We start from the raw sequence: 24,979 nt of genomic DNA on the forward strand, positions 1-24,979 counted from the left end.
AAAAGGAGTTTTAGGAACAACCTTAGATGAAACCCTATTTAGTACATATACATCGATTTTTAAAGCTTCACTCCATAGCTTGATAGAAATATTCGAATGACTAAGTATGCTCTTTACCATGTATGAATTCCTTTTTTTATCACACTATTTTGTTGTGGTATTTTCGGTATTGAATATTGAGTAATTATGCCCTCTTCTTGAAGGAATTTGGCAAATGACCGAAGAATCTGTCCAAATTCTGTATACCTTCCATAATACTCTCTGCCCTTGTCTCATCTAACAATTTTAATTTTCTTTTCGGTTTGTTTCTCTACCTCTGCTTTATATATTTTGAAAGCATCAAGCGCCTCAGTTTTATCATATAAAAGATAGAGACACATATATCGAGTATGGTTATCAATGAATGAGATAAAATATCTCTAACCATTCAGACAAGGTGGGGTAAATGGTCCACAAAGATATGTGTGTATTATCTGAAGAGTCTCAAAACTCCTTTTGGCTCCTTTAGTGGTCTTGTTGGTTTGCTTTCCCTTTATGCAATCTACACAAGTACCAAAGTTGATAAAATCAAGAGTACTAGTACCCCTTCATTTATTAACCTCTTTATTCTTGCCATTGAGATATGTCCTAATCACATATGCTATAATAACGAGGAGTTCTTCTTAATAATATTCCTCTTTATGCCAATCTCATCATGCAAGTTCGAAAAATTAGTTTCATACGTAGGATCTAAAATAATTTTGAATAAACCATCCATCTAAAAACCATCACCAACAACATCATTGTTTTTCATCAAAACAAGTTTTTTATTATTGAAATTGAATTCATAACCAAATGACAATAGTCTTGAAACATAAATCAAATTTTTAGAAAAAGATGGAATATAAAAGGTTCTTTCTAGATCCAAAACATAACCAAAATGCAAAACTAATCTAAATGTTCCAACTCCTTCGACTGATGAACTCATCCCATTTTCCGAATAGATGCATCGTTGACTTGTTGTTGGTTTTCTTAGGGAGAGGAAGCCATGCATGATATTGGTAATGTGAATTGTAGTACCAGAATCAATCCACCATGTATTATTAGGAACATTAACAAAATTAGACTCATAACACACAAGAGATAGTGGATTACCTTTCTTCTCGAGCCACTTCTTGTGTGTGGCGTAATCCTTCTTCATGTGTCCCTTTTTCTTGCAAAAGAAGCATGCAATCTTATTGCCTTCATGCTTAAAAGACACTTTAGCATTCTTTCCTTTAGAGTCACCTTTTCCTTTATGAGTTTTTTCTTTTCGTTAAAATGTTAAATTAGCTACTTTAAGTGTCTCATGTTTTAATCTCTTCCTCTTGAACACACATGGTCAAGAGTTCATTAATCGACCATTTTTCCTTATGTGTTATAGAAAATTTTAAAAAGACCATATTCCTTAGGAAGAGAGTTCAAAATAAAATGTACCAAAAATGACTCTAAAATTTATGTCTCTAAACCTCTGAGTTGAGCAGCAATGTCCCGGATCTCCATATTGTGTTGACGCACACCTTTAGAACCATTATGCCTCATGTCTGAAAGTTTTTTTATCAGGGTGCTAGCCAAGGCCTTATTAGAGTTGATAAACTGCTCTTCTATGGCCTTCATGAAATCTTTTGCCTTATAGTAATCAGGGATTGAACCCCTGATACCCTTACTGATATGAGACTTAATGAGTATCAAACTTAAGCGATTAGATTGCTCCCACCGCTCATAAGAAGCCTTATCAGTTGGTGAACTTGATTCCGTGGGGATGGGTGGTTCATCTACATAAAGCGCCAAATCAAGGTTCATGCACCCCAAAGTCAATAAAAACTTATCTTTTCAGTCAAAATAATTATCACCACTTAATAATGGAACCCGAGATGATTTAGTACTAAAAAACATAGTAGAAATTGTGGAGTAATTGAGTATTCCCTAATTGATTTTGATGAGCACAAAGCATTATGAGTATGTCTTATGTTGTACTAATGAATTTAATCTAGTGTTTCAAGCAAATCTTTATGAATTTCTATTTAAGTACCTCGAGCTTTGGTTCAAAATATTTTGGCTAAGTATTTGACTCAATTTGAACCAAAGTCTGCATCACGAGTCGACTCCAGAACTTTGCGAGTCGACTCCGGGACACTTAAAGTTTCTGGCATAAGCTCGAGTCGACTCCAGGACTATCCGAGTCGACTCCGACTGAGAACAGACAGAAAGACAGAACGATGAATTTTAGACACTGTTAGCGAGTCGACTCCAAAAGGTTTCGAGTCGACTTCGATGCTTGACGAGTCGACTCCAGATGGTCCCGAGTCGACTCCAAAGGGTAACAGACAGAAAGACAGAACGATGGATTTTAGACCCTGTTACCGAGTCGACTCCAGAAGGTTTCGAGTCGACTTCGATTCTTGGCGAGTCGACTCCCAGTATGTCCGAGTCGACTCCCAGAGGAAAGCAGTCTGAAAAGGCAGAGAATCAGCTTTCAGAGACCCTGTGAACGAGTCGACTCCAAGTGTTCCAGAGTCGACCCCCAAGATAGTCGAGTCGACTCCAGTAAGGTCTGAGTCGACTCCAAGATAGAAATGTTCAAAAGACAGAGAATCGATTTTTCGATCTCTGAGAACGAGTCATCTTCCGAAAATATCGAGTCGCCTCTCAAGTCAGCTAAGTCGACTCCAAGTAAACCCGAGTCGACTCAAGGAAGAAAAACAGAAAGTTGAGCTTCTGGAACCCTATGAACGAGCCGACCCCTAAGTGCCTGAGTCATCTCCAGCTGTTGGCGAGTCGACTCTAGTTTGGTCCGAGTCGACCCCAGGACGAGGCATACACTTTAATTCAAATCTGGAATAGCGGGCGAGTCGTATTTCAATAAAGTGCGAGTCGACTCCAGATCGCACGAGTCGACTTCGATCCCAACGGATACATTGTCAGATTGTGCAGACGGATCAGAACGGCTCCAAATCACTCTCTAACTGCTAGTTTTCGAAAGAAATCACTTAATGTTGCCCAAGGTGACAATCCAAGAGGGGGGGGGGGGGGTGAATTGGTTTCTTCTCAATTTTGGTGTTTTAAAAGCTTTCTTAATTAAGTGCGGTGGTTGCTTTCTTAGATTATTTGAATGAGTTAAACTAGAACAAAGATGGAAGATAATGCAAGAATAAATGTAAACACAAGCACAACACAAACACAACAATATATAGTGGTTCGGTGCTCTCCTTGGCACCTACGTCCACTCCCCAAGCGACCCCTTGGGAATTCACTATAATCTCGCGGATTACAGTTGGATTGTTTTCCGGGCTCACAATCTAAAAACCTTTGTTGGTTTTACGGGCTCACCAACGAACCTATACACTTTGGTTTTCCGGGTTCACCAAAAACCTTTGTTGGTTTTACGGGCTCACCAACGAACCTATGTTGGTTTTACGGGCTCACCAACGAACCTTTACACTTTGGTTTTCCGGGTTCACCAAAAACCTTTGTTGGTTTTGCGGGCTAACCAACGAACCTTTACAGAGTGTTTGACAAACAAAAAGAAAAGATTCAAACTCCTAAATGAGCATATGAAACAATATAAACTACAAAGAAGAGTTAGAAAGTATTTATCGCTTTGAAGTGGCTTTGCTCTTCTTTGTCAAGGATGCTTCACTCTTCAAGGAAGGATGGAGCTCTTGATGCCTCTTTGAAACTGCTCAATCCCTTTCTTTGATTGTTGAATGAAGCTCTTGATGAAGGAGATTAGGGCTCTTTTGTTTTCTTGTGTATTCTTTGATATCCCTCTCAAAAGTTCTTCTCTCTTGGGAAGGACAAAAAGTACATCTGCAGAACTAGCCGTTACTGTTCAGCCCGTGTTTGGGTCGGCTCAACCTGTCCTTGGGTCGACCCAACTTTGCCTTGGGTCGACTCAAACATTCCTTGGGTCGACCCTCTCAGAAACCACAGAAACCTCAATTTCAGCCTTCCTTCCCATGGGTCGACCCAACCATTCTTTGGGTCGACTCAAAGTTCACTTGGGTCGACTCAACTTCTTCTTGGGTCGACCCTCTCAGTAATTCCAGAGAACCATTTTCTGTCTGTCTTTCTGTCTTGCCTTTGGGTCGACCCTCTCAGGGTTTGGGTCGACTCAAGCTTGGGTCGACTCAACCACTGTGTGGGTCGACCCTCTCAGTAAATCCAGAGAGCATTCTTCTGTTATGTTTTGAGGTTCTTTGGAGGTTGGGTCGACTCATGCTTACCTTGGGTCGACCCAACTCACTGTTCATTTGTGCCATTTTGCAGGAGTGTGCCAGATGACTTCTTGATGTACCGGGGTCGACCCAATCAACCTGTGGGTCGACTCAAACCATACTTTGCTGCATTCTTAAGGTTAGATTCATCCAAATGAACAAGGCCATTTATCCATTTTCAATTAAACAAATATACTAAGAGTAATGAACTTATAAATGAAGTATCAATTTAACTTATAGCATGCTCTAGATAATTGCTTGTTAATCATCAAAATAACACTATCATCCTCAATCTCCCCCTTTTTGATGATTACAAAATAAAGAGTATAAGCCTATTGATACTTGTCTTTAAAATCAGTTTATAAAAGGGATTAAACTGCTGAATTTCAGCTTTTCATATATACTTGTGAAATCTCCCCCTATATCATTTAAATGTTGCCAATTTGACTCTTTGAATTGCTCCCCCTTTCATTTATAATTCATTAGCGATGAAACTTCAAAAATTTGAGATAATATGAGTTTCAGGCTATGTATCGGGGTGCGAGAGGTGCGTGCCAAATTCTGAATTTATATGTGACAAATTCTGAATTGTGATATAAATTTTTGATTTGATCAATTTCATTGTACAAATCGCTCCCCCTTAGATGTATAAACTTTCTTATATGATTTTCAATTTGTTTGCCCATTCATTTCTCTTTTCTTTACATAACTTCTTTATTCACTTTTTCTCCCAAAATTAATACTCTTTCTTTATTCACTTTCTTTACATACTCTAAACACTATCTTTACTTCTCCCATTTTTGTTATACATATCTTTACTTCTCCCAAAATTAATACTCTTTCTTTACTTCTCAAATAAAATACTCTTTCTTTTCTTAAATTGATATACTCTTTCTTTTCTTCTCCCCCTTTTTGTTATCATCAAAAAAAAATATATATATGGGGAAGAATGCAATAAATAACAAACTTCAAATTTCATTGATCAAAATAGGAACATTTTCATACATGAATGTCAAAAACAAAAGCAGATACAATGTTCCTTAATCAAGATTTAAAGATACATATCATAAAAGCAAAATATATATGAGAACTAGATACATATCCTAGTCTCTAAACAAGATCGTGAGACTCTCCCGGATCGCTTGGCTACGGCTCTCTCGGGTCCCATTTCTCTAAGATCTTGAAGTAATCTACTGTTTGGAGATGATTGGAGAAGATTTGAGAGTGGAAAATAAGGTTTTCGGAAGAGGACAAAGGGTAAATAGTGCCCTAGATAGCTCACGGGTCCCCCTTTTAACAGTGGGATCCCGACGTTGGGTCGACTCAAGAAACTTCTTGGGTCGACTCAACGTTGGGTCGACCCTATTCTGTGTTGGGTTGACCCAAGTGCAGAATTTTTCTTTTGCTTCTAAAAATTTTTCTTGCTTCCAATCCTTATAAATTCTTTCTGGGACAATGATACGTGAGTAAGGAATCTATAGATAACAAGTTTGACTCATGTTTCATGGATTTTTAGAAATTGGAGAAATGTATCATGAGACTACTTGCTCCCTTTTATATTTCTTCAATAAAAAGGATCACATATACCTAATTCTCTCCTTAGCGTGCAGAATCTATCTTCACTCAAGGATTTTGTGAATATGTCGGCTAATTATTTTTCAGTACATATATGCTCAATACATATGTTTCTATTTTGCACACGATCCCTAATAAAATGATATCTTATTTCTATGTGTTTGGCTTTAGGAATGAGATATTAAGGATGTAAGCCAGAAGTGATCTCTAAATGTAGATTCCAAAGATATTTTTCAAATCAAGTGTAGATGGAATCTTTTTCAAGTTATTTCAAGGAGTATCAAGAATAATATTCAAAGAAGGCACGAATGAAAACTCAACATCTTTATATATATATATATATATATATATTAAGTATATAACAAGATGAGAGCAATCTAATTAATTTTCAGAGTATAGTATAAGAGCAAATAAAGATCAAAACTTATATACTCGAAAAACATAAGATTATGTTGAATCCTTAATTCTTAATGACTTCAAAGTTCTTTCATGATATAAAAGTATTGGGGCATATATACCAAAACATGAATTTATGCAGTGTAGGATATAAAATTCAAGGCTTTGAAAGTTCTTTTAGAGCTCTCTTAAAAACTTTCTTTTACTCCTTTAAAGATCATAGCATCAAAATCAATTAAAATGAATTGGCTCAGGATTGAAACACCAAAGTGCAAGCCAATAAGAACTCATAAGTAGATTCCAAGATAAATTTTCAAAACTAAGACAGATGGAATCCTTTTCAATTAAATTTTCAGAAATAAATGATTTACCGATGAATACAGATGGAAATCCAACTTTCAAAAGATATTCAATGAAGCATAAAGTTTAATACCACTTTACATTTAGTATTCTTTGTCTCATCTTTAGATGCGAATTTATACGATTAAGTTCTATATGATCTCTCACTCTGAAATTTTCTTTCTCCCCCTTAATTAATCATTCCATTTGAGAGTTTAAAGTTTGAAGATAATTTTCAATAAAGAGATTGAGTATTTAAAGCTCCCCCTCAAAAGATGCATTTTCTTTCAAACCTTTTTTTTTGTTCTTCTATAATATCAAGAATGTAGAGTGATCTAGAATTTTTCAAAATTTATAGCAATCACTCTTTTTAATCTTTCAAGAATAAATTATATTTTCTTTTTTTTTTTGAATATGTATGGAAATATTAATCAGAAAATAATTCTTTTGAAGCTCAAATTTCTTTCAAAAGTAATTACATTTTCTTTCCTATAAGAATTATTGAAGTGAGTTGAAATATTCTAAGCTTTAGGATCATTAACTCTCTTCTTAAAAATAGCTTTTCTTTTTAATGATAGAAGCATTTAATTATGTAGGAGTGTATATTCAAAATATTAATTTCTTAGTCATAGTTTTTCAGCAATGTATATATGAAGCACCATAAATCTTTTTAATATCAAAATAATATCATATGTTTAGAACCATTTATTTGCAATCAAGATCATTGAAAAACGCATCATTTAGACTAATTTTAATAAACTTATAAGATAGAAAATGATATGTTTCAGATGCGTATCGGAGCAAACAATCAAGGCATCAAAATTAATTCTATTTTTCTTAGACCGTAGTTTTCATCTAGGAATCATATTGAGTTATTCCTCAAAATGATGCAATCATTGAAGTATATAATGAAAGTTACAAAAATGCAATGATAGAAGCATTTTTTTAAATTAAGTTTAAGCTTTTATACAAAATCAGATTCTGAATTTCATAAAAATTTTCAAGGAGGCTTTCAGGATTATAATTTGAGATATGCATCTTCTACATTGTAGCTCATCTTAAATTATTAAGATTGAAAACACATATTTCAAGAACATTAGAGCACATCCAGAATCTTTGTAATTCATATTGAATTTTGGTACAAATTGGAGGACATTATGTACTAATGTTAGACAAGATAAAAGATAAATCAGAATCAATTCATTTTGCCTAATTTGCAAATTCAAATTATTCTTTTCTTTTATTTTTCAAAATATATTCATTAAAACAAAATGATGTTGTTGTTGGTAATAACATGTTTCAATCAAATTTTATAGGCATGAAGCATTACAAGTTATATTTAGGAAAGATCTTTGTTATTTGAATATTGAAAACACATAATTCATAACATCATGTTACATGCAAAACATAATATGCATTAAGTCATAACATCATGTATTAAAACATTAAGAGCAAGCATGTCAAGGATCAAAATTTATTCTTTTTAAATAAACTCTCCCTATTTATATATAATTCTACACTGATTTTATCCTAAAGGTGTGTTTTCAAGTGATCGAAACTTCATTTGGCTTTTCACAAGCTTTTTATATACTTTTATTTATCTTGTCATTCATTTCCTCATTTTTGAATTTCTTCCTTTAACCACTTAGTGAACATTCTAATCTTCATTTCTTTTGGTCTTACTTTTCTATGCTCTATACTCTATTTGCTCCCTATCCGGTAGAGTTGGAAGGGGCACGAGGTACTACTACTAGCCTCCCTCTTGTGCCGTCCCTAATATGCCCTACACCGAATAGTTGGGTCAAATAGTGTCGGGTACTACCACTAGCCTCCCCATTGACACCATCCCTATGATGAGCAATATAGAAGGGTTAAAATGTTCACTTCAAACTTTTCTTGTAATTAATTACGGATTTTATCTCTTCCAAAGGAATGTTTATATTAGTCTTACAAATGTGCCAAATATATTATGCTTGTTTTGCTTTTCCTAAAGATTGGAGCATTTGCCTTTACTTAGATTTTACTTTCCTTGAATAATTGTTCATTTTCTTTTCCTTATCTCTCCCTCTTTTTGTTATTCTCAAGTAATTTACATGAAAGAGCAGAATAAAGAATTAATCTAATATGCTGCATATAAATGTATATCATGCAAACAACATTTTCATTATGCCCAATGATTCATAGCTTATCACAAGTTATTTTGAATTAGAGATTTGAGGCATAAACTTGTGTATTTCATGGTTATGCATTATATAGGAAAAAGTAAACTTCAATTTAATCACACCATTAAACAATTATCACTAGCATGAGAATGAAGCATGATATCAAGATGATTAGCAATTAAAGGTTTAATCATGCTACCATATAATTTCAGACTATTAATTTTGCTCAACTAACTCACAAGAGAAGAGTTTAGATTACCAGTACATTTAGCATTCTTCAAGCCAAATACCTTTTAGATTCTTTACACCCTTAGCTGAAGAAAATCTTCCTCTTTTTTTGTTTCCAAGGGAATGTTTATTGTATCTTTCATCGAGGTGTCCTTCAAGTTGAAATTTCTTGCTCACAAATCCTGTATCATTAGCAAAATCTTTTTCTTTTCTTGAAGGCAATTCATTAGGTTCTCTAGGATACAAAAACATTCATACAACATATCTCTTAACTAGATGACTCAACATGAGACATGACAATAATTGAATTTGAGTCACTTTACTCAAGAGATTGCCTAAATATAAGCAAGCACAAGTCACTTGAACTAAAGAGATAACTTCATTAAGTAAAATGGTTCAAGGACAAGCATGTGAGGCAATAGAAGGATTCATCAAGGTCAAATCAATTTTTTTTTTTATTTTCAGAATTAATTTAGCTTAGATTCTATTTGCTTAAGATAATTATCAATAAGATATACAAGTTGAGTTTTAATCAAATTATCTTAAACAATTGTTTCTATCAAAATTCAGATTGTTACATAGAATCAAAGTGATAAACTATATTCTCAATAAAAGATCTAGTTTTAATAAGAATAATATAAATTGATCTTTCTACAACTAGTATCTTTTCATTGAATATTCTATATGCATTGCTTAAAGAGTAATATCCAAAGAAATACTTGTTTTATCAGATTTGGCATATATTTCATTCTTGAGAACATAATATGTATAACTGAAAAACATGAAGGTATGCAACATTTGATTTTTTGTTTTTCATGAGTTCATATGGGGTTTTCTTTAAAAATAGATTTAATAGAAACCTTATAATATGACAAGCTGTGATGATAGTATTAATCAACTGCTATCACGAAGCATTGTCCTTACACAACAAAGATTCTATTTTTTTTTTATTTTTATAACCCCTATATGCAATAGTGTTCTTGGTGCAAGCACAATTGTATTCAATACCATTTTATCAATAAATTGGTTTTCAAAGCTGTGCCATGAATTTTCACAGTTTGCAAACCTTTTTCATTTGAAACCTTTTGTAAGTTTGTGCCAAAGCAGAAAATATTTCAATTTAAGTGCCAAGAATAAAACCAACATTAGCTTTGAGAAATCATCCATAATTACAAAATTAGAGAGCTTATCTCCTAGGTTCACAATCCTAGAGATCCAAATAAGTTCTTATGGAGAATTTCCAACGGCTAAAAGGTGGAAACAATATTTTCAAATTTAGAAATGATTCTAGTTTATTTTTCTAGATGACATACATAGAAAACTTTGACCTTGCAAAAATTAATTTAAGTGAACCAATGACAAGGTCTTTTGAGATTAAGTCCATACTAGTATGAGTTGATTTTATATGCCAAAAGTGGTTTCTTTAATCTTGGTATTCATAGTGCATATATTTAAAGGCATACCAAGTATACATTCTCATGTCTATGATCAATAAGATAATACCATTGATAAAAACTCTCAATCAAGTAGATAGAGAATTCATAGAGTTATTCTTAATAAATTGATTAATCATTTAGCAACTTATCCAGCAGTAAGTAAGGCATACTATAAAATGAAGTGATTTGATTATATTTTTAAAAATATTACCTATATCACAAAATTGATTAATACCTCCAATTTATGTTTTAATTAGATACTAAGGCAAAGAGAATGAGATGCAAGGATTACTAATTTCATTATTCTTTTCATTTCAATTATTTTTCTAAAGTATATTTTAAGTTTCATTCTTTAATATATGTCTAGAGCACCCAATTTCTAAATTAGCATCTTTTGTTGGAGCCTTGAGTGCTAGACACACCTACAGAAAATATTCAGATTTTCAACTTAGGAACCCAAGCTCTTTTGGGTCCTTGTAGGTTAGCTATTATTGTTCCTTTTAGAACCCATATTTTCTTAATGGCTATTTTGTCCATAGGCTTGCAGAATTTAGGATTATAAGGAATGTATTTCTGCATACTCTTATTAAATTTAACAAACATTGATTTAATATAAGTGGATGATGGATTTTTAATTTTCTGTTTTTGTTCATTAGGTTCATCAGATAAATTAGAATCTGTTTTAGGATAGATAGTGGAGGATTTAACACATATATCATTAAGGAATTTTTGTGTGTACCAAGATTGATATCCTAATCCAGCCTTTTCAAATTCAGCTCTTTGATTATTTATCATTAAGTTCAGTTTTTCAGAGCTGATAGTAAATTTTTCAACTATAGGCTTAAATTTGTTAACTTCTTTAGTTAGCCTTTCATTGTCTTCTGAAAGTAATTTATTATTTTTCTGAGTTATATTATAGCTCTCAGCAAGAGATAGATTTTTCTGATTTAGCTTTTTATTCTTTAAACTAAGCTTCTTATATTCTAAGTATAAATCAGAAAAAGCATCATGAAGTTCATCAAATGTAAAATCAGATTGAGCTTCAGTATGTACTTGATTTTTGAATGAGAAATCACTTTGTGTTCGAGTACATACCTCATCTTCATGTGCTCCAAAGCATAGATTTTCAGTTTCAGTTTGATGCTCTTCTTCTTCGGAACTAGTTTCAAATTCACTAGAAACGTTAGTGCATTCATATTTAACTTCAAGCATATTCCATATTTCCTTAGCAGTTATGCAAAAAGATATGCTATTAAGTTCACTATCATCCAATGCACAATATAGAATATTCATGGCTTTTGCATTTTGCTGAGCCCTTTCTTTATCATGATTAGTGTTTGTGTGTAGCCCATTGACTATGATACTCCATAAATCGTAGTCATATGCTTGAATGAAAATGCGCATGCGTGCTTTCCAATATGTGTAGTTTATACCATCAAATAGTGGAGGTCTATCAATTAATTGTCCCTCACTCATAGAATATCCCACTTGGGTTGTCATGATCTTTAACTCTTGATTGTGAGATCAATGAGTACTATTAGAGCACCTTGCTCTGATACCACTTGTTGCCCAAGGTGACAATCCAAGAGGGGGGGGGTGAATTGGTTTCTTCTCAATTTTGGTGTTCTAAAAGCTTTCTTAATTAAGTGCGGTGGTTGCTTTCTTAGATTATTTGAATGAGTTAAACTAGAACAAAGATGGAAGATAATGCAAGAATAAATGTAAACACAAGCACAACACAAACACAACAATATATAGTGGTTCGGTGCTCTCCTTGGCACCTACGTCCACTCCCCAAGCGACCCCTTGGGAATTCACTATAATCTCGCGGATTACAGTTGGATTGTTTTCCGGGCTCACAATCCAAAAACCTTTGTTGGTTTTACGGGCTCACCAACGAACCTATACACTTTGGTTTTCCGGGTTCACCAAAAACCTTTGTTGGTTTTACGGGCTCACCAACGAACCTATGTTGGTTTTACGGGCTCACCAACGAACCTTTACACTTTGGTTTTCCGGGTTCACCAAAAACCTTTGTTGGTTTTGCGGGCTAACCAACGAACCTTTACAGAGTGTATGAAACAATATAAACTACAAAGAAGAGTTAGAAAGTATTTATCGCTTTGAAGTGGCTTTGCTCTTCTTTGTCAAGGATGCTTCACTCTTCAAGGGAGGATGGAGCTCTTGATGCCTCTTTGAAACTGCTCAATCCCTTTCTTTGATTGTTGAATGAAGTTCTTGATGAAGGAGATTAGGGCTCTTTTGTTTTCTTGTGTATTCTTTGTGGAGTGATCGATTAAAACCCCGTTTGATTTTGATGAGCTCAAAGCATTGGAGTATATCTTGTGATTACTAATGAATTCTGTTACGGGGGGTTCCCCGAATTTAGTCCCACATCGGCTAATCAGCGGGAAGGTCTGTGCCATATAATGGGGGGCTCAATCACCCTTCCCTTAGGAGGCGCCTTTTGTGGGGCAAAACCGTGAGGCGCCGTGAGGAGGGCTCCGGGTACGCTCGACCCCCAAATCGGACCCAAAGCGGACAATACCTTCTGAGGGACACTCTCTCTTCCCCTGCTCGGCTGGTGTGTGGGCTCTGCTGGTGACGGGGTGCAAATCCCGCATCAGATGGCGCTAGAAGGAGGGCCTCGGCCCTCCGCCTATCCAGTAAGGAGCCGACCCGGGCACAGGACCTCCCCGCTGGGGGGGCTGTGTTACGGGGGGTTCCCCGAATTTAGTCCCACATCGGCTAATCAGCGGGAAGGTCTGTGCCATATAATGGGGGGCTCAATCACCCTTCCCTTAGGAGGCGCCTTTTGTGGGGCAAAACCGTGAGGCGCCGTGAGGAGGGCTCCGGGTACGCTCGACCCCCAAATCGGACCCAAAGCGGACAATACCTTCTGAGGGACACTCTCTCTTCCCCTGCTCGGCTGGTGTGTGGGCTCTGCTGGTGACGGGGTGCAAATCCCGCATCAAATTCAATTGAGTGTTTCAGTGAAAATCCTGTCCAAGTGTCTCTAGACTTGGTTCATAGCATTTTGGATAAGTTAAGAAGTCTGCATGAACCAGTGTCTGAGATACGAGTCGACTCCCGAGTTTCACGAGTCGACTCCAAGCGTATCAAGGTCACTGGCACGAGCTCGAGTCGACTCCTGATCAGTACGAGTCGACTCCGACTGAAAACAGACAGAAGGACAGAAGAGCAGTTTTTCAGGTCTGAGATTCGAGTCGACTCCAGTGGAACGCGAGTCGACTCCCAGCGGTACACACAAAAAAAGTCAGAGAGCGTTTTATGGACTCTGAGATTCAAGTCGACTCCAGTGGAACGCGAGTCGACTCCCAGCGGTACACAAAGAAAAAGTCAGAGAGCGTTTTATGGACTCTGAGATTCGAGTCGACTCCCGCAGTACGCGAGTCGACTCCGAGACTGTGTGACCATCGACAGACAGAAGACCATGTTACTGCCTCTGAGATTCGAGTCGACTCCCAGACAGCTCGAGTCGACTCCAAGACAAGCTTCACGTCAAAAGGCAGAAGACCAACTTTCGGAAACTGAGAGCCGAGTCGACTCCAAGGAAGTTCGAGTCGACTCCAAGACTGGATGAGCCAAAAGACAGAGAATCGGGAGTTCGGGCTCTGAGATTCGAGTCGACTCCCAGGACAGTCGAGTCGACTCGAGTGGACAAAATTCAAATTTGGATCCACGGACTACAGAGGATGAGGCGACTCCAAAATTGCCAGGTCAGCGCCAGAAGTTGGCGAGTCGACTCCGGGTCAAGACGAGTCGACTCCCAGTCAAGACGGCAACTTTAATTCAAACTGGGAACAGTTGCCGAGTCGACTCCGGAAAAGCTCGAGTCGACTCCTGCTACAGCCGAGTCGACTCCTGATCGCGCGAGTCGACTCCAACCCACCAACGGTCACATTGTCAAGCTACGCAGAGTGTGCAGAACGGCCAGAAAAAGCAGAGTAACGGCTAGTTTCCGTGGGGGTTGGCTTAAATAGCCACAGAAGACTGTAGCAAGGCAGAGAACACACATTCCACTCCTAGCATTCAAGTCTTCAAGCTCTCTAAGTGCTCTTCAACGAGAAAAAGGGAAGATCTGTATTTACTGCTCCACCAACATCTTCCCAGCATTCAAAGCTTCCTCCTCCTGCTTTCAAGTCGATCACTCTTTCAAGAGGAGACCGGAGTTCCAGAAGCCACACCTCTTCACCATCTTAAAAGCGTTTGAGGGCTTCTAACTCCTTTACGATTATATTGTTTTAAATCTGCTTTTTGAGAAGCTATTTTCTGTTTTCTTCTATCTCGTATATTTACTTGATTCAATCGGGGAATTGAATCAAGGGGATTAAGGTTGGTTGGTGAGCCGTTTTAAAACCAACGAGTGTAAGGGTTTGATTGTGAGCCCGGAAAAACAATCGGGGTTGGTTCTAGTCGGTGAGCCTGGGAAAACCGACCGAGTTCGTTGTGAGCTCGTAAAACAACAAGTTCGGTTGTGAGCTTGCAAAACAACCGGCTGTAATCCAAGGGGGTTATAGTGAAATTTCCAAGTGAGACTTGGGGAGTGGACGTAGGAGCAAGGGTTAGCTCCGAACCACTATAAAACTTTGTGTTTGTAGTGCATTGTCTCTCATCTTCTTTCCCACACATTACTCACAGCACTTAGCTTTAATTAAATAACTGGCTATAGTATTTAGTTAATCATCCACAAAGTTTTAATTAGCTAAGTTAATTTAAAAACCCAATTCACCCCCCCCCCCCTCTTGGGTTGTCTATCTGGGCAACAAGTGGTATCAGAGCCAAAAACTCTTCCACTCAAGAGTTAAAAGATCAAAATGACAACCCCATTTGGATCTTCTCACATTGAGGGTCAGTCCACCCAAAGACCTCCTTTCTTCAATGGATCCGACTACTCATACTGGAAGGCTAGGATGAGAATATTCATCCAAGCCCAAGACTATGAGATGTGGACCATTGTAGTGAATGGCCCATACATCCCATCCACATATGTAGAGGGTGTTAAGGTACCCAAACTAGAAACGGATTAGGATGAACATGACATGAGGAAGGCACAACTAAACTCTAAAGCAATGAATGTGTTTTATTGTGCCTTAGACCGTAATGAATTCAATAGAGTTTCAACTTGTAATTCTGCAAAAAAAATTTGGGACAGACTTGAAGTGACCCATGAGGGCACGAATCAAGTCAAGGAATCCAAAATAAACATCTTGGTTCATAAATATGAACTATTTAAAATGGATTCAAATGAAACAATCACAAGCATGTTCACTAGGTTTACTGATATTGTCAATGGCCTAAAAAGCCTTGGCAAGAACTATACTAACAGTGAACTTGTCAGGAAAATCCTTCGGTGTCTACCAAGGTCGTGGGAAGCCAAGGTGACGGCGATCCAAGAAGCTAAAGACTTGAACAAGCTTCAACTTGAAGAGCTCCTTGGATCCCTGATGACGCATGAGCTTACCATGAAACAACACAACGAGGAAGAGTCCTCCCGTAAGAAAAAGGTAATAGCTTTAAAATCTACTTCTTCTAACAAGGACCTGTCTTGCAGCAGCAGCAGTGAAGAGGAAGAAGATGAGGAAGATGGTGGTGAGGCACTTCTTGTGCGCAAGTTCAAGAAGTTTATCAACCACAAGAAGACGTATCATCAAAGGAGAGGTCCCTCAAATTCCTACCGCAGAGACAAAGGTAAGGAAAGGGAAAATGAGGGGATTGGGTGTTACGAGTGCAAGAAGCCGGGACACATAAGAGCAGAGTGCCCCTTACTGAAGAAGGGGAGTAAGTACAAGAAGAAGAAGGCACTTGTCACCACCCTATCGGACTCCGACGCATCATCTTCATCATCGGATGAAGAACAAGAAGAGAAGGCCAATTTCTGTTTCATGGCCAACGAAAATGAGGTAATTTCCGATACGCATTTTGATTTTACATTTGATGAACTTTATGATGCGTTCAATGAATTAATGATTGAGTATAAGAATATAAATGTTAAAAACAGAGAACTAAAAGTAACTAACCAAAGTTATATTCATAAGCATGATTCATTAATTAAGGATAAAGATAATCTCACCAAAGAAAATCTAGAACTTAAGACAAGCAACCAACTCCTAATTAAGAAGACTAACACCTTAACGAAAGATATTGAGAAACTAACAAAGGAATTTTCAGATCTCAAAAACCATAAACAAGTCTTAAACAAGGATCTAACTAAAGAGCTAAATGATCTAAAAACCGAAAATCAGACATTAACTAAAGAACTAAACAAATACAAACCCTTAGTTGAAAAATTCACATATAGTTCTGAAAAGTTAAACATGATACTTAATAATCAACGAGCCGTATTTAATAAAGCGGGTTTAGGGTATAAACCAAGGAATAAGCAAAAATTTCTTAGTAACTTCTTTGTTAAAGCTGGGGAAACTAAAATTAAGAAAATAACTTGCTTTTGTTGTGGAATAGTAGGACATAAAGCAAAATGCATGTAATTTTAGGAAAAGTAAAACTAAAAGAAAAAATAAAAGGGTATGGGTTCCAAAAGGAACCAACTTGACTAACCATGAAGGACCCAAGAAAACTTGTGTACCTAAGATGACATGATTTGCTTGTGTAGGAGTGTCTTGCAGCCAAGGTCAACAAAAACTGCTGGTATTTGGATAGTGGCTGTTCAAGGCACATGACGGGTGATAAAGATCAATTTTTCACCCTTGAAGCTAAGAAGGGAGGTGCTGTGACTTTTGGAGACAACAACCAAGGTCACATCATTGGTATTGGTAAAGTTCAAATCACCCCTTCTATCTTTATAGATAATGTTAGATATGTTGATGGTCTTAAGCATAACTTGTTAAGCATTAGTCAATTATGTGATAAAGGATATGATGTTATGTTTCAACCATCACTATGTATTATAACAAATCCTAATGATAATAGTTTAGTTTTTAAAGGGATGAGACGTGGAAATGTATATGTGGTAGATCTAGAAGACCTTACAAAACATAACCAATGTTTAGTTGTAAATGAAACTAAAGAAAATGATGCTAGTTGGTTATGGCACCGTAAGTTAGGTCATGCAAGCATGGACACAATAACTAAACTAGTTAAAAGAGACTCCGTGATAGGTTTGCCAAAATTAAAATTTGAAAAGAATAAAATATGTGAAGCATGTCAATTTGGCAAACAATCTAGAAACTCTTTTAAATCCATAAAATGTGTCTCTACTTCTAGGCCTCTAGAATTACTACACATGGACCTATTTGGTCCAACTAGAACAACAAGCCTAGGTGGAAATAAATATGGTCTAATTATAGTAGATGATTACTCTAGGTACACATGGGTCATGTTTCTAGCGCATAAGGATCAAGCATTTTCTATGTTTAAGAAGTTCCATAAGGAAGTAACAAATGCTAGAGAGTCCTCAGTTATAGCTATTAGAAGTGACCATGGTACCGAATTCGAAAATCAATTATTTGATGAATTTTGTAGTAAAAAGGGGATAACCCATAATTTCTCAGCACCTAGGACACCACAACAAAATGGAGTTGTGGAAAGGAAAAATAGAACCCTAGAGGAAATGGCTAGAACGATGTTATGTGAAAGTAACCTCCCTAAGTACTTTTGGGGAGAAGCCATTAATACTTCTTGCCATGTATTAAATAGAGTTCTATTAAGACCCATCATAAAGAAAACACTATATGAACTGTGGAAAAACAGAAAACCAAAGGTTAACTATTTTCATGTTTTCGGATGTAGGTGTTTTGTACATAATAATGGGAAAGATAATCTAGGGAAATTTGATCCAAAATCTGATGAAGGAATATTCCTAGGTTATTCTACAACTAGTAAAGCCTATAGAATCTTTAATAAAAGAACCCTAGTTATAGAAGAATCTATACATGTTGTTTTTGATGACTCTAGTGACATCTCATCTAGTAAGAAGGTTAATTTTGATGATGATATTGAAATACTTGAAGAAAAGATAGATGAGATGGGATTACAAGATGATAATCAAAAGTTGATTGAAGGAGAATCATCAAACCAAGAGCCTATAGTGGATCATGGGCTAACTAAAGCTTGGAGGTATGCTCATGGGCATCCTAAGGAACTAATTCTAGATGATCCATCCCAACCCGTTAGGACTAGAGCATCCCTTAGAAATTTGAATAACCATCTAGCTTTTGTTTCACACTTTGAGCCCAAACATATAGAAGAAGCCGAAAATGATGTAAATTGGATAAATGCAATGCAAGAAGAACTAAACCAATTTACTAGAAACAAAGTGTGGGATCTAGTAGAGAGACCTTCTGAATATCCAATTATAGGTACAAAATGGATATATAAAAATAAGCTAGATGAAAATGGAATTGTTATAAGGAATAAGGCTAGACTAGTAGCAAAGGGTTATAATCAAGAAGAAGGTATAGACTTTGATGAAACCTTTGCTCCCGTAGCTAGACTTGAGGCTATTAGACTATTATTAGCATATGCATGCTCTAAGGACTTCAAGCTATATCAAATGGATGTAAAAAGTGCTTTTCTAAATGGGTTTATTAATGAGGAGGTATATGTGGAACAACCTCCTGGTTTTGAAAATCATCAATACCCCAATCATGTGTATAAACTGAACAAAGCACTTTATGGACTAAAACAAGCACCTAGAGCATGGTATGAGAGACTTAGTAAATTTCTATTAGAACATGAATTCTCTAGGGGAAATGTAGATACAACATTATTTCTGAAAAAGAAAAATAAGGATATGTTATTAGTACAGATTTATGTTGATGATATCATTTTCGGTGCTACTAACAATCGCCTCTGCAAGGAATTTGCTGATTTGATGTAGAGTGAGTTTGAGATGAGCATGATGGGAGAGCTGAACTACTTCCTCGGGCTTCAAATCAAACAATCTGAAGGAGGCATCTTCATCAATCAAGCCAAATATATCAAGGAGATGCTCAAGAAGTTTGATATGGAGGGAAACAAGTCAATCAGCACCCCCATGAGCTCATCATGTAAGTTAGACCAAGATGAATCAGGTAAATCTGTAGATCAAAAACTTTATAGAGGTATGATAGGTTCTTTACTGTATCTTACTGCAAGTAGGCCTGATATTATGTTTAGTGTGTGCATGTGTGCTAGATATCAGGCTAATCCTAAAGAATCACACCTAGCTGCAGTTAAGAGAATCTTTAAATACTTAATAGGAACTAAGAACATAGGGCTGTGGTACTCTAAAGAATCTAGCCTAAACTTAATAGGGTACACAGATTCAGACTTCGCTGGATGTAAGCTTGATAGAAAAAGTACCAGCGGGTCTTGTCAATTTCTAGGAGAAAACCTAATCTCATGGTTTAGCAAGAAACAAAACTCGGTTGCATTATCCACTGCAGAAGCTGAATATGTTGCAGCCGGGAGTTGTTGTGCTCAAATCTTGTGGATTAAACAACAATTAGAAGATTATGGCATTAAACAAGATAAAATCCCCATTAATTGTGATAATACAAGTGCCATAAACCTAACTAAAAATCCAATTCAACACTCAAGAACTAAACACATTGAGATAAGACATCACTTCATAAGAGATCATGTATTGAATGGTGATGTGACTCTCCAATTTGTTTGTACTGATAATCAATTAGCAGATATTTTCACAAAACCCCTAAGTGAAGAGAGGTTCAGTGTACTTAGGAGGGGATTAGGAGTGATTGACCCATCCTAGTGGGAGTTTCCACTAGATTAATTGATTTTGATGATTAAAATGAGGTTAAAATAGAGTTTCTATTCAATGATCATCAAATCAGATCCCAACTAGGTGATTTTCCCTCATTTGGCACGGTTATAGCATGATTTTTAAGTGCGTGCCAAAGTTAGAGACGACTCGAGTAAGTTTCAGAGCCGGGTCCTAAGGGGGAGTCGACTCGCGCATTTGGGGGAGTCGACTCGCAAAGTTGGCAGCTGAGGGGGAGTCGACTCGCACATTGTCGGGAGTCGACTCGAAGTCTACAGGCGCATAAGGAGAGTCGACTCGCGCATTTTCTGGAGTCGACTCGAGGTCGAGTCGACTCGCGACTCAGGGGAGTCGACTCGCAGTCGGGATCCGACTTTTTAACCCTAGGTTTGTCGTTTCGCAAACACTTTTTCTCAAGCCGCCACTGTTCACAAAGCCCTAGAGCCGACTCCTAGGTCATCCTCGATCGTCTCCAAGCCCTTTTCCCGTCGATTCTTCGCCGGACATTGAGTTTCCGTCCGTTCCTAGGTCTTTTCAGGTCAGTCCCGAGCTTCCTCTATCGATCCTTCTTCGTTCTCTAGGTTTTCATCTCGTTTAGGTCAAGATGCCTCGTAAGGGAGTTGTTAGAAAGAGGTCCCGTCCCGTGGCCGGTCCCGAGCGGCGCTCCAAGGCGCGGCACGATCCCGCGAGGCAACCTCCTCCGGATCGTTCCCCGCCTAGGGTGGTTCATGTTAGGCCGTTGGCCGGGAAGGTCGTCACCTCCGGGAGGTATGTCACTTTCGACTATCTCTCCCGGGAAGGATTCACCATAGGCGATAGGCTTAGAGCCCAGGGTCTAGAGTACTTCCTCACCTTGGACCTTCCCACCTATCCTGGCCTAGTTCAAGAGTTCTACAGTACCGTCCATCGGGGAGATGGAGGTATTGAGGGCACGGTATTAGGTGTCCCATTGCGTGTCACAGAGGACCTCATTGCCCATATCCTCCACCTTCCATTAGTAGGGGTGGCTCCTGCACATCCTGAGGATAGATTTGAGGCCCTTACGATCGTCTTAGGGCATCCACCTCAGTCTCCCCTAGATGAGGTATCTGCTAGCTCACTTCCTATTGAAGTGAGAATCCTTTTGAGCATTTTGTCCAGGTCCATCTTCCCTAAGACAGGGAGATTTGATTTTGTGAATGAGAGGGACCTAGCTATTATGTCTTACATTCTTCAGGACACCCCGGTCAACTTCCCCAAGCTCATTTATAGGTATATGTGTGAGCCCCTGGATAGACCTAGGCTCTCCCTCCCATACGGAATGATATTCACTCTTCTCTTTAGGCAGTACGAAATTTCCATTCCTGAGAAGGAACCCTCTCGTGCCTTGCGATGGACTGATCGCTTGGGTACGGGGACCATGCACAGGATGGGATTTCGGAAGAGAGAAGGGATCTGGGTTAGGAAGTCCACTCTCACCGCTCAGACCACCAGACCATCACCCAGTCCTGAGCCAGATTCTGACTACCCAGAGTTCCCAGACCATCCAGACCTTCCATCCACTCCTCCTGCTCCTACCACCTCTGCCGGACCTTCCTCCTCAGCTCCACCATCTATGGAGGTCCGTATTGATCCAGAGCAGCTCCGGGAGCTGCGGCAGGAGATCGTCTGAGATTTGAGGGACGAGCTGCTCCGGGAGCTCCGAGGTTCCGTGCCAGCTCCCACTCCTGCACCCACTCCATCCTCAGCATTGGTCCCATCCTTGACAGCCGTGACAGACATGACGGCTGAGGTGCGGCAGGAGATCTACAACATCAGGACCCTGGTGCAGGCCCAGTTCCACAGCATGAGCGAGGTCACGAGCACCACGAGGAGGATGCGGGATGACATCCGCCGTGACATGCACACCACCACCGAGGGGGCCGAGCGCTTGTCGAATGTGCTCATCGACAAGCTGGACGCACTTCAGACCTCGGTGACTGGGCTTCAGACGTCGGTGACTGAGCTCTCCACTACACATAGCAGGGCCACCACGTCTATTATCACGCAGCTGGGCCATGTTACAGAGGCAGTCGCCCTCCTCATGGAGCAGAGCCGATTGAGAGGAGGAGTCACATCCTCGAGAGGAGGAGCTACATCCTCCAGAGGAGGAGATGTATCCTCGAGAGGGGGAGCTACATCCTCCAGAGGAGGAGATGTATCCTCGAGAGGGGGAGCCACATCCTCCAGAGGAGGAGATGTATCCTCGAGAGGGGGAGCCACATCCTCGAGGAGGTCATAGATGATTTTGAGTTGTGTTTTGTCTTCTTTTGTATTGTTCTTGCTTTACCTATTGTATGCTCAAATGTATTCACCTTCATATCAATACAATGAGTAGACATCTTATCTTCATTTCTGTGCCATTTGATGATTGACTGTGCCATTTGTGCCATTGATTGTGTGTGATTACCTCCTTTTTGGTATGATGACAAAAAGGGGGAGAAATGTGTAAGTATAAAATATGTAAAAGGGGAGAAATATTAAAAAATATGTAAAAGAAATCAATGGAAATAAATAAAACGATAAACTCTTAAAAACACACATAAATTTGTTCTAAGTGGATTCGGTACCTCGAGGCTCATTATCTCTCTTTTGGGGCTCCTAATGGAGTAATCTCCAGAATCTATTCAAGGGATATTCGGAGATTAGCTGAATCCTACTCAAGAACAAATTGACAGATTTTCCCTCTAAAAACAAAAATTTTAGTTCAAAAATTTCAAAGCATTAAAAGGAAATTCAGAAAATCAAAACATAGTTGAATGCATATGTTGAGGGGGAGAATCTGAATTTTAATCAAGCTAAATCATTAATGTCATATAAGCCAAACAATTGATTGCAGAATATGAAGGCTTATATAATTCCAAATAAAAGGGGGAACTTTAACTCCGAAATTTAATGTTTCACTCCTTTCAAACTTGGATAAATTAAATTATCAGACATTTGAATTCATTTATGGAGTTTATTTCATTATTTACTGAGCAACTCATTTTACATATACTCAAAGTTTTGTCATCATCAAAAAGGGGGAGATTGTGGAGTGATCGATTAAAACCCCGTTTGATTTTGATGAGCTCAAAGCATTGGAGTATATCTTGTGATTACTAATGAATTCAATTGAGTGTTTCAGTGAAAATCCTGTCCAAGTGTCTCTAGACTTGGTTCATAGCATTTTGGATAAGTTAAGAAGTCTGCATGAACCAGTGTCTGAGATACGAGTCGACTCCCGAGTTTCACGAGTCGACTCCAAGCGTATCAAGATCACTGGCACGAGCTCGAGTCGACTCCTGATCAGTACGAGTCGACTCCGACTGAAAACAGACAGAAGGACAGAAGAGCAGTTTTTCAGGTCTGAGATTCGAGTCGACTCCAGTGGAACGCGAGTCGACTCCCAGCGGTACACACAGAAAAAGTTAGAGAGCGTTTTATGGACTCTGAGATTCGAGTCGACTCCAGTGGAACGCGAGTCGACTCCCAGCGGTACACAAAGAAAAAGTCAGAGAGCATTTTATGGACTCTGAGATTTGAGTCGACTCCCGCAGTACGCGAGTCGACTCCGAGACTGTGCGACCATCGACAGACAGAAGACCATGTTACTGCCTCTGAGATTCGAGTCGACTCCCAGACAGCTCGAGTCGACTCCAAGACAAGCTTCACGTCAAAAGGCAGAAGACCAACTTTCGGAAACTGAGAGCCGAGTCGACTCCAAGGAAGTTCGAGTCGACTCCAAGACTGGATGAGCCAAAAGACAGAGAATCGGGAGTTCGGGCTCTGAGATTCGAGTCGACTCCCAGGACAGTCGAGTCGACTCGAGTGGACAAAATTCAAATTTGGATCCACGGACTACAGAGGATGAGGCGACTCCAAAATTGCCAGGTCAGCGCCAGAAGTTGGCGAGTCGACTCCGGGTCAAGACGAGTCGACTCCCAGTCAAGACGGCAACTTTAATTCAAACTGGGAACAGTTGCCGAGTCGACTCCGGAAAAGCTCGAGTCGACTCCTGCTACAGCCGAGTCGACTCCTGATCGCGCGAGTCGACTCCAACCCACCAACGGTCACATTGTCAGGCTGCGCAGAGTGTGCAGAACGGCCAGAAAAAGCAGAGTAACGGCTAGTTTCCGTGGGGGTTGGCTTAAATAGCCACAGAAGACTGTAGCAAGGCAGAGAACACACATTCCACTCCTAGCATTCAAGTCTTCAAGCTCTCTAAGTGCTCTTCAACGAGAAAAAAGGAAGATCTGCATTTACTGCTCCACCAACATCTTCCCAGCATTCAAAGATTCCTCCTCCTGCTTTCAAGTCGATCACTCTTTCAAGAGGAGACCGGAGTTCCAGAAGCCACACCTCTTCACCATCTTAAAAGCGTTTGAGGGCTTCTAACTCCTTTACGATTATATTGTTTTAAATCTGCTTTTTGAGAAGCTATTTTCTGTTTTCTTCTATCTCGTGTATTTACTTGATTCAATCGGGGGATTGAATCAAGAGGATTAAGGTTGGTTGGTGAGCCGTTTTAAAACCAACGAGTGTAAGGGTTTGATTGTGAGCCCGGGAAAACAATCGGGGTTGGTTCTAGTCGGTGAGCCTGGGAAAACCGACCGAGTTCGTTGTGAGCTCGTAAAACAACAAGTTCGGTTGTGAGCTTGCAAAACAACCGGCTGTAATCCAAGGGGGTTATAGTGAAATTCCCTAGTGAGACTTGGGGAGTGGACGTAGGAGCAAGGGTTAGCTCCGAACCACTATAAAACTTTGTGTTTGTAGTGCATTGTCTCTCATCTTCTTTCCCACACATTACTCACAGCACTTAGCTTTAATTAAATAACTGGCTATAGTATTTAGTTAATCATCCAC

The 24,979-nt window shown here is 38.7% G+C and overlaps 1 protein-coding gene across 1 annotated transcript; it reads right to left on the bottom strand.

Moving 5' to 3' along the window:
• Positions 1 to 1,473: 1,473 nt before the first annotated feature.
• Positions 1,474 to 1,821, bottom strand: LOC149768509 (uncharacterized). The gene has a single exon (XM_089929351.1). It carries the CDS (start codon positions 1,819 to 1,821, stop codon positions 1,474 to 1,476), a length of 348 nt encoding a protein of 115 aa, XP_089785477.1.
• Positions 1,822 to 24,979: the final 23,158 nt, after the last annotated feature.

This window comes from Phoenix dactylifera, chromosome 1, assembly GCF_051530095.1.
Source record: "Phoenix dactylifera cultivar Ajwa chromosome 1, Ajwa_hap1_PhDact_Kaust_v1.1, whole genome shotgun sequence".
Classification (NCBI taxonomy): domain Eukaryota; kingdom Viridiplantae; phylum Streptophyta; class Magnoliopsida; order Arecales; family Arecaceae; genus Phoenix; species Phoenix dactylifera.

What these genes read in the sequence shown, in the direction of transcription:
- LOC149768509 (XM_089929351.1), bottom strand. Translation starts at nt 1,821, where the DNA reads ATGAACCTTGATTTGGCGCTTTATGTAGATGAACCACCCATCCCCACG.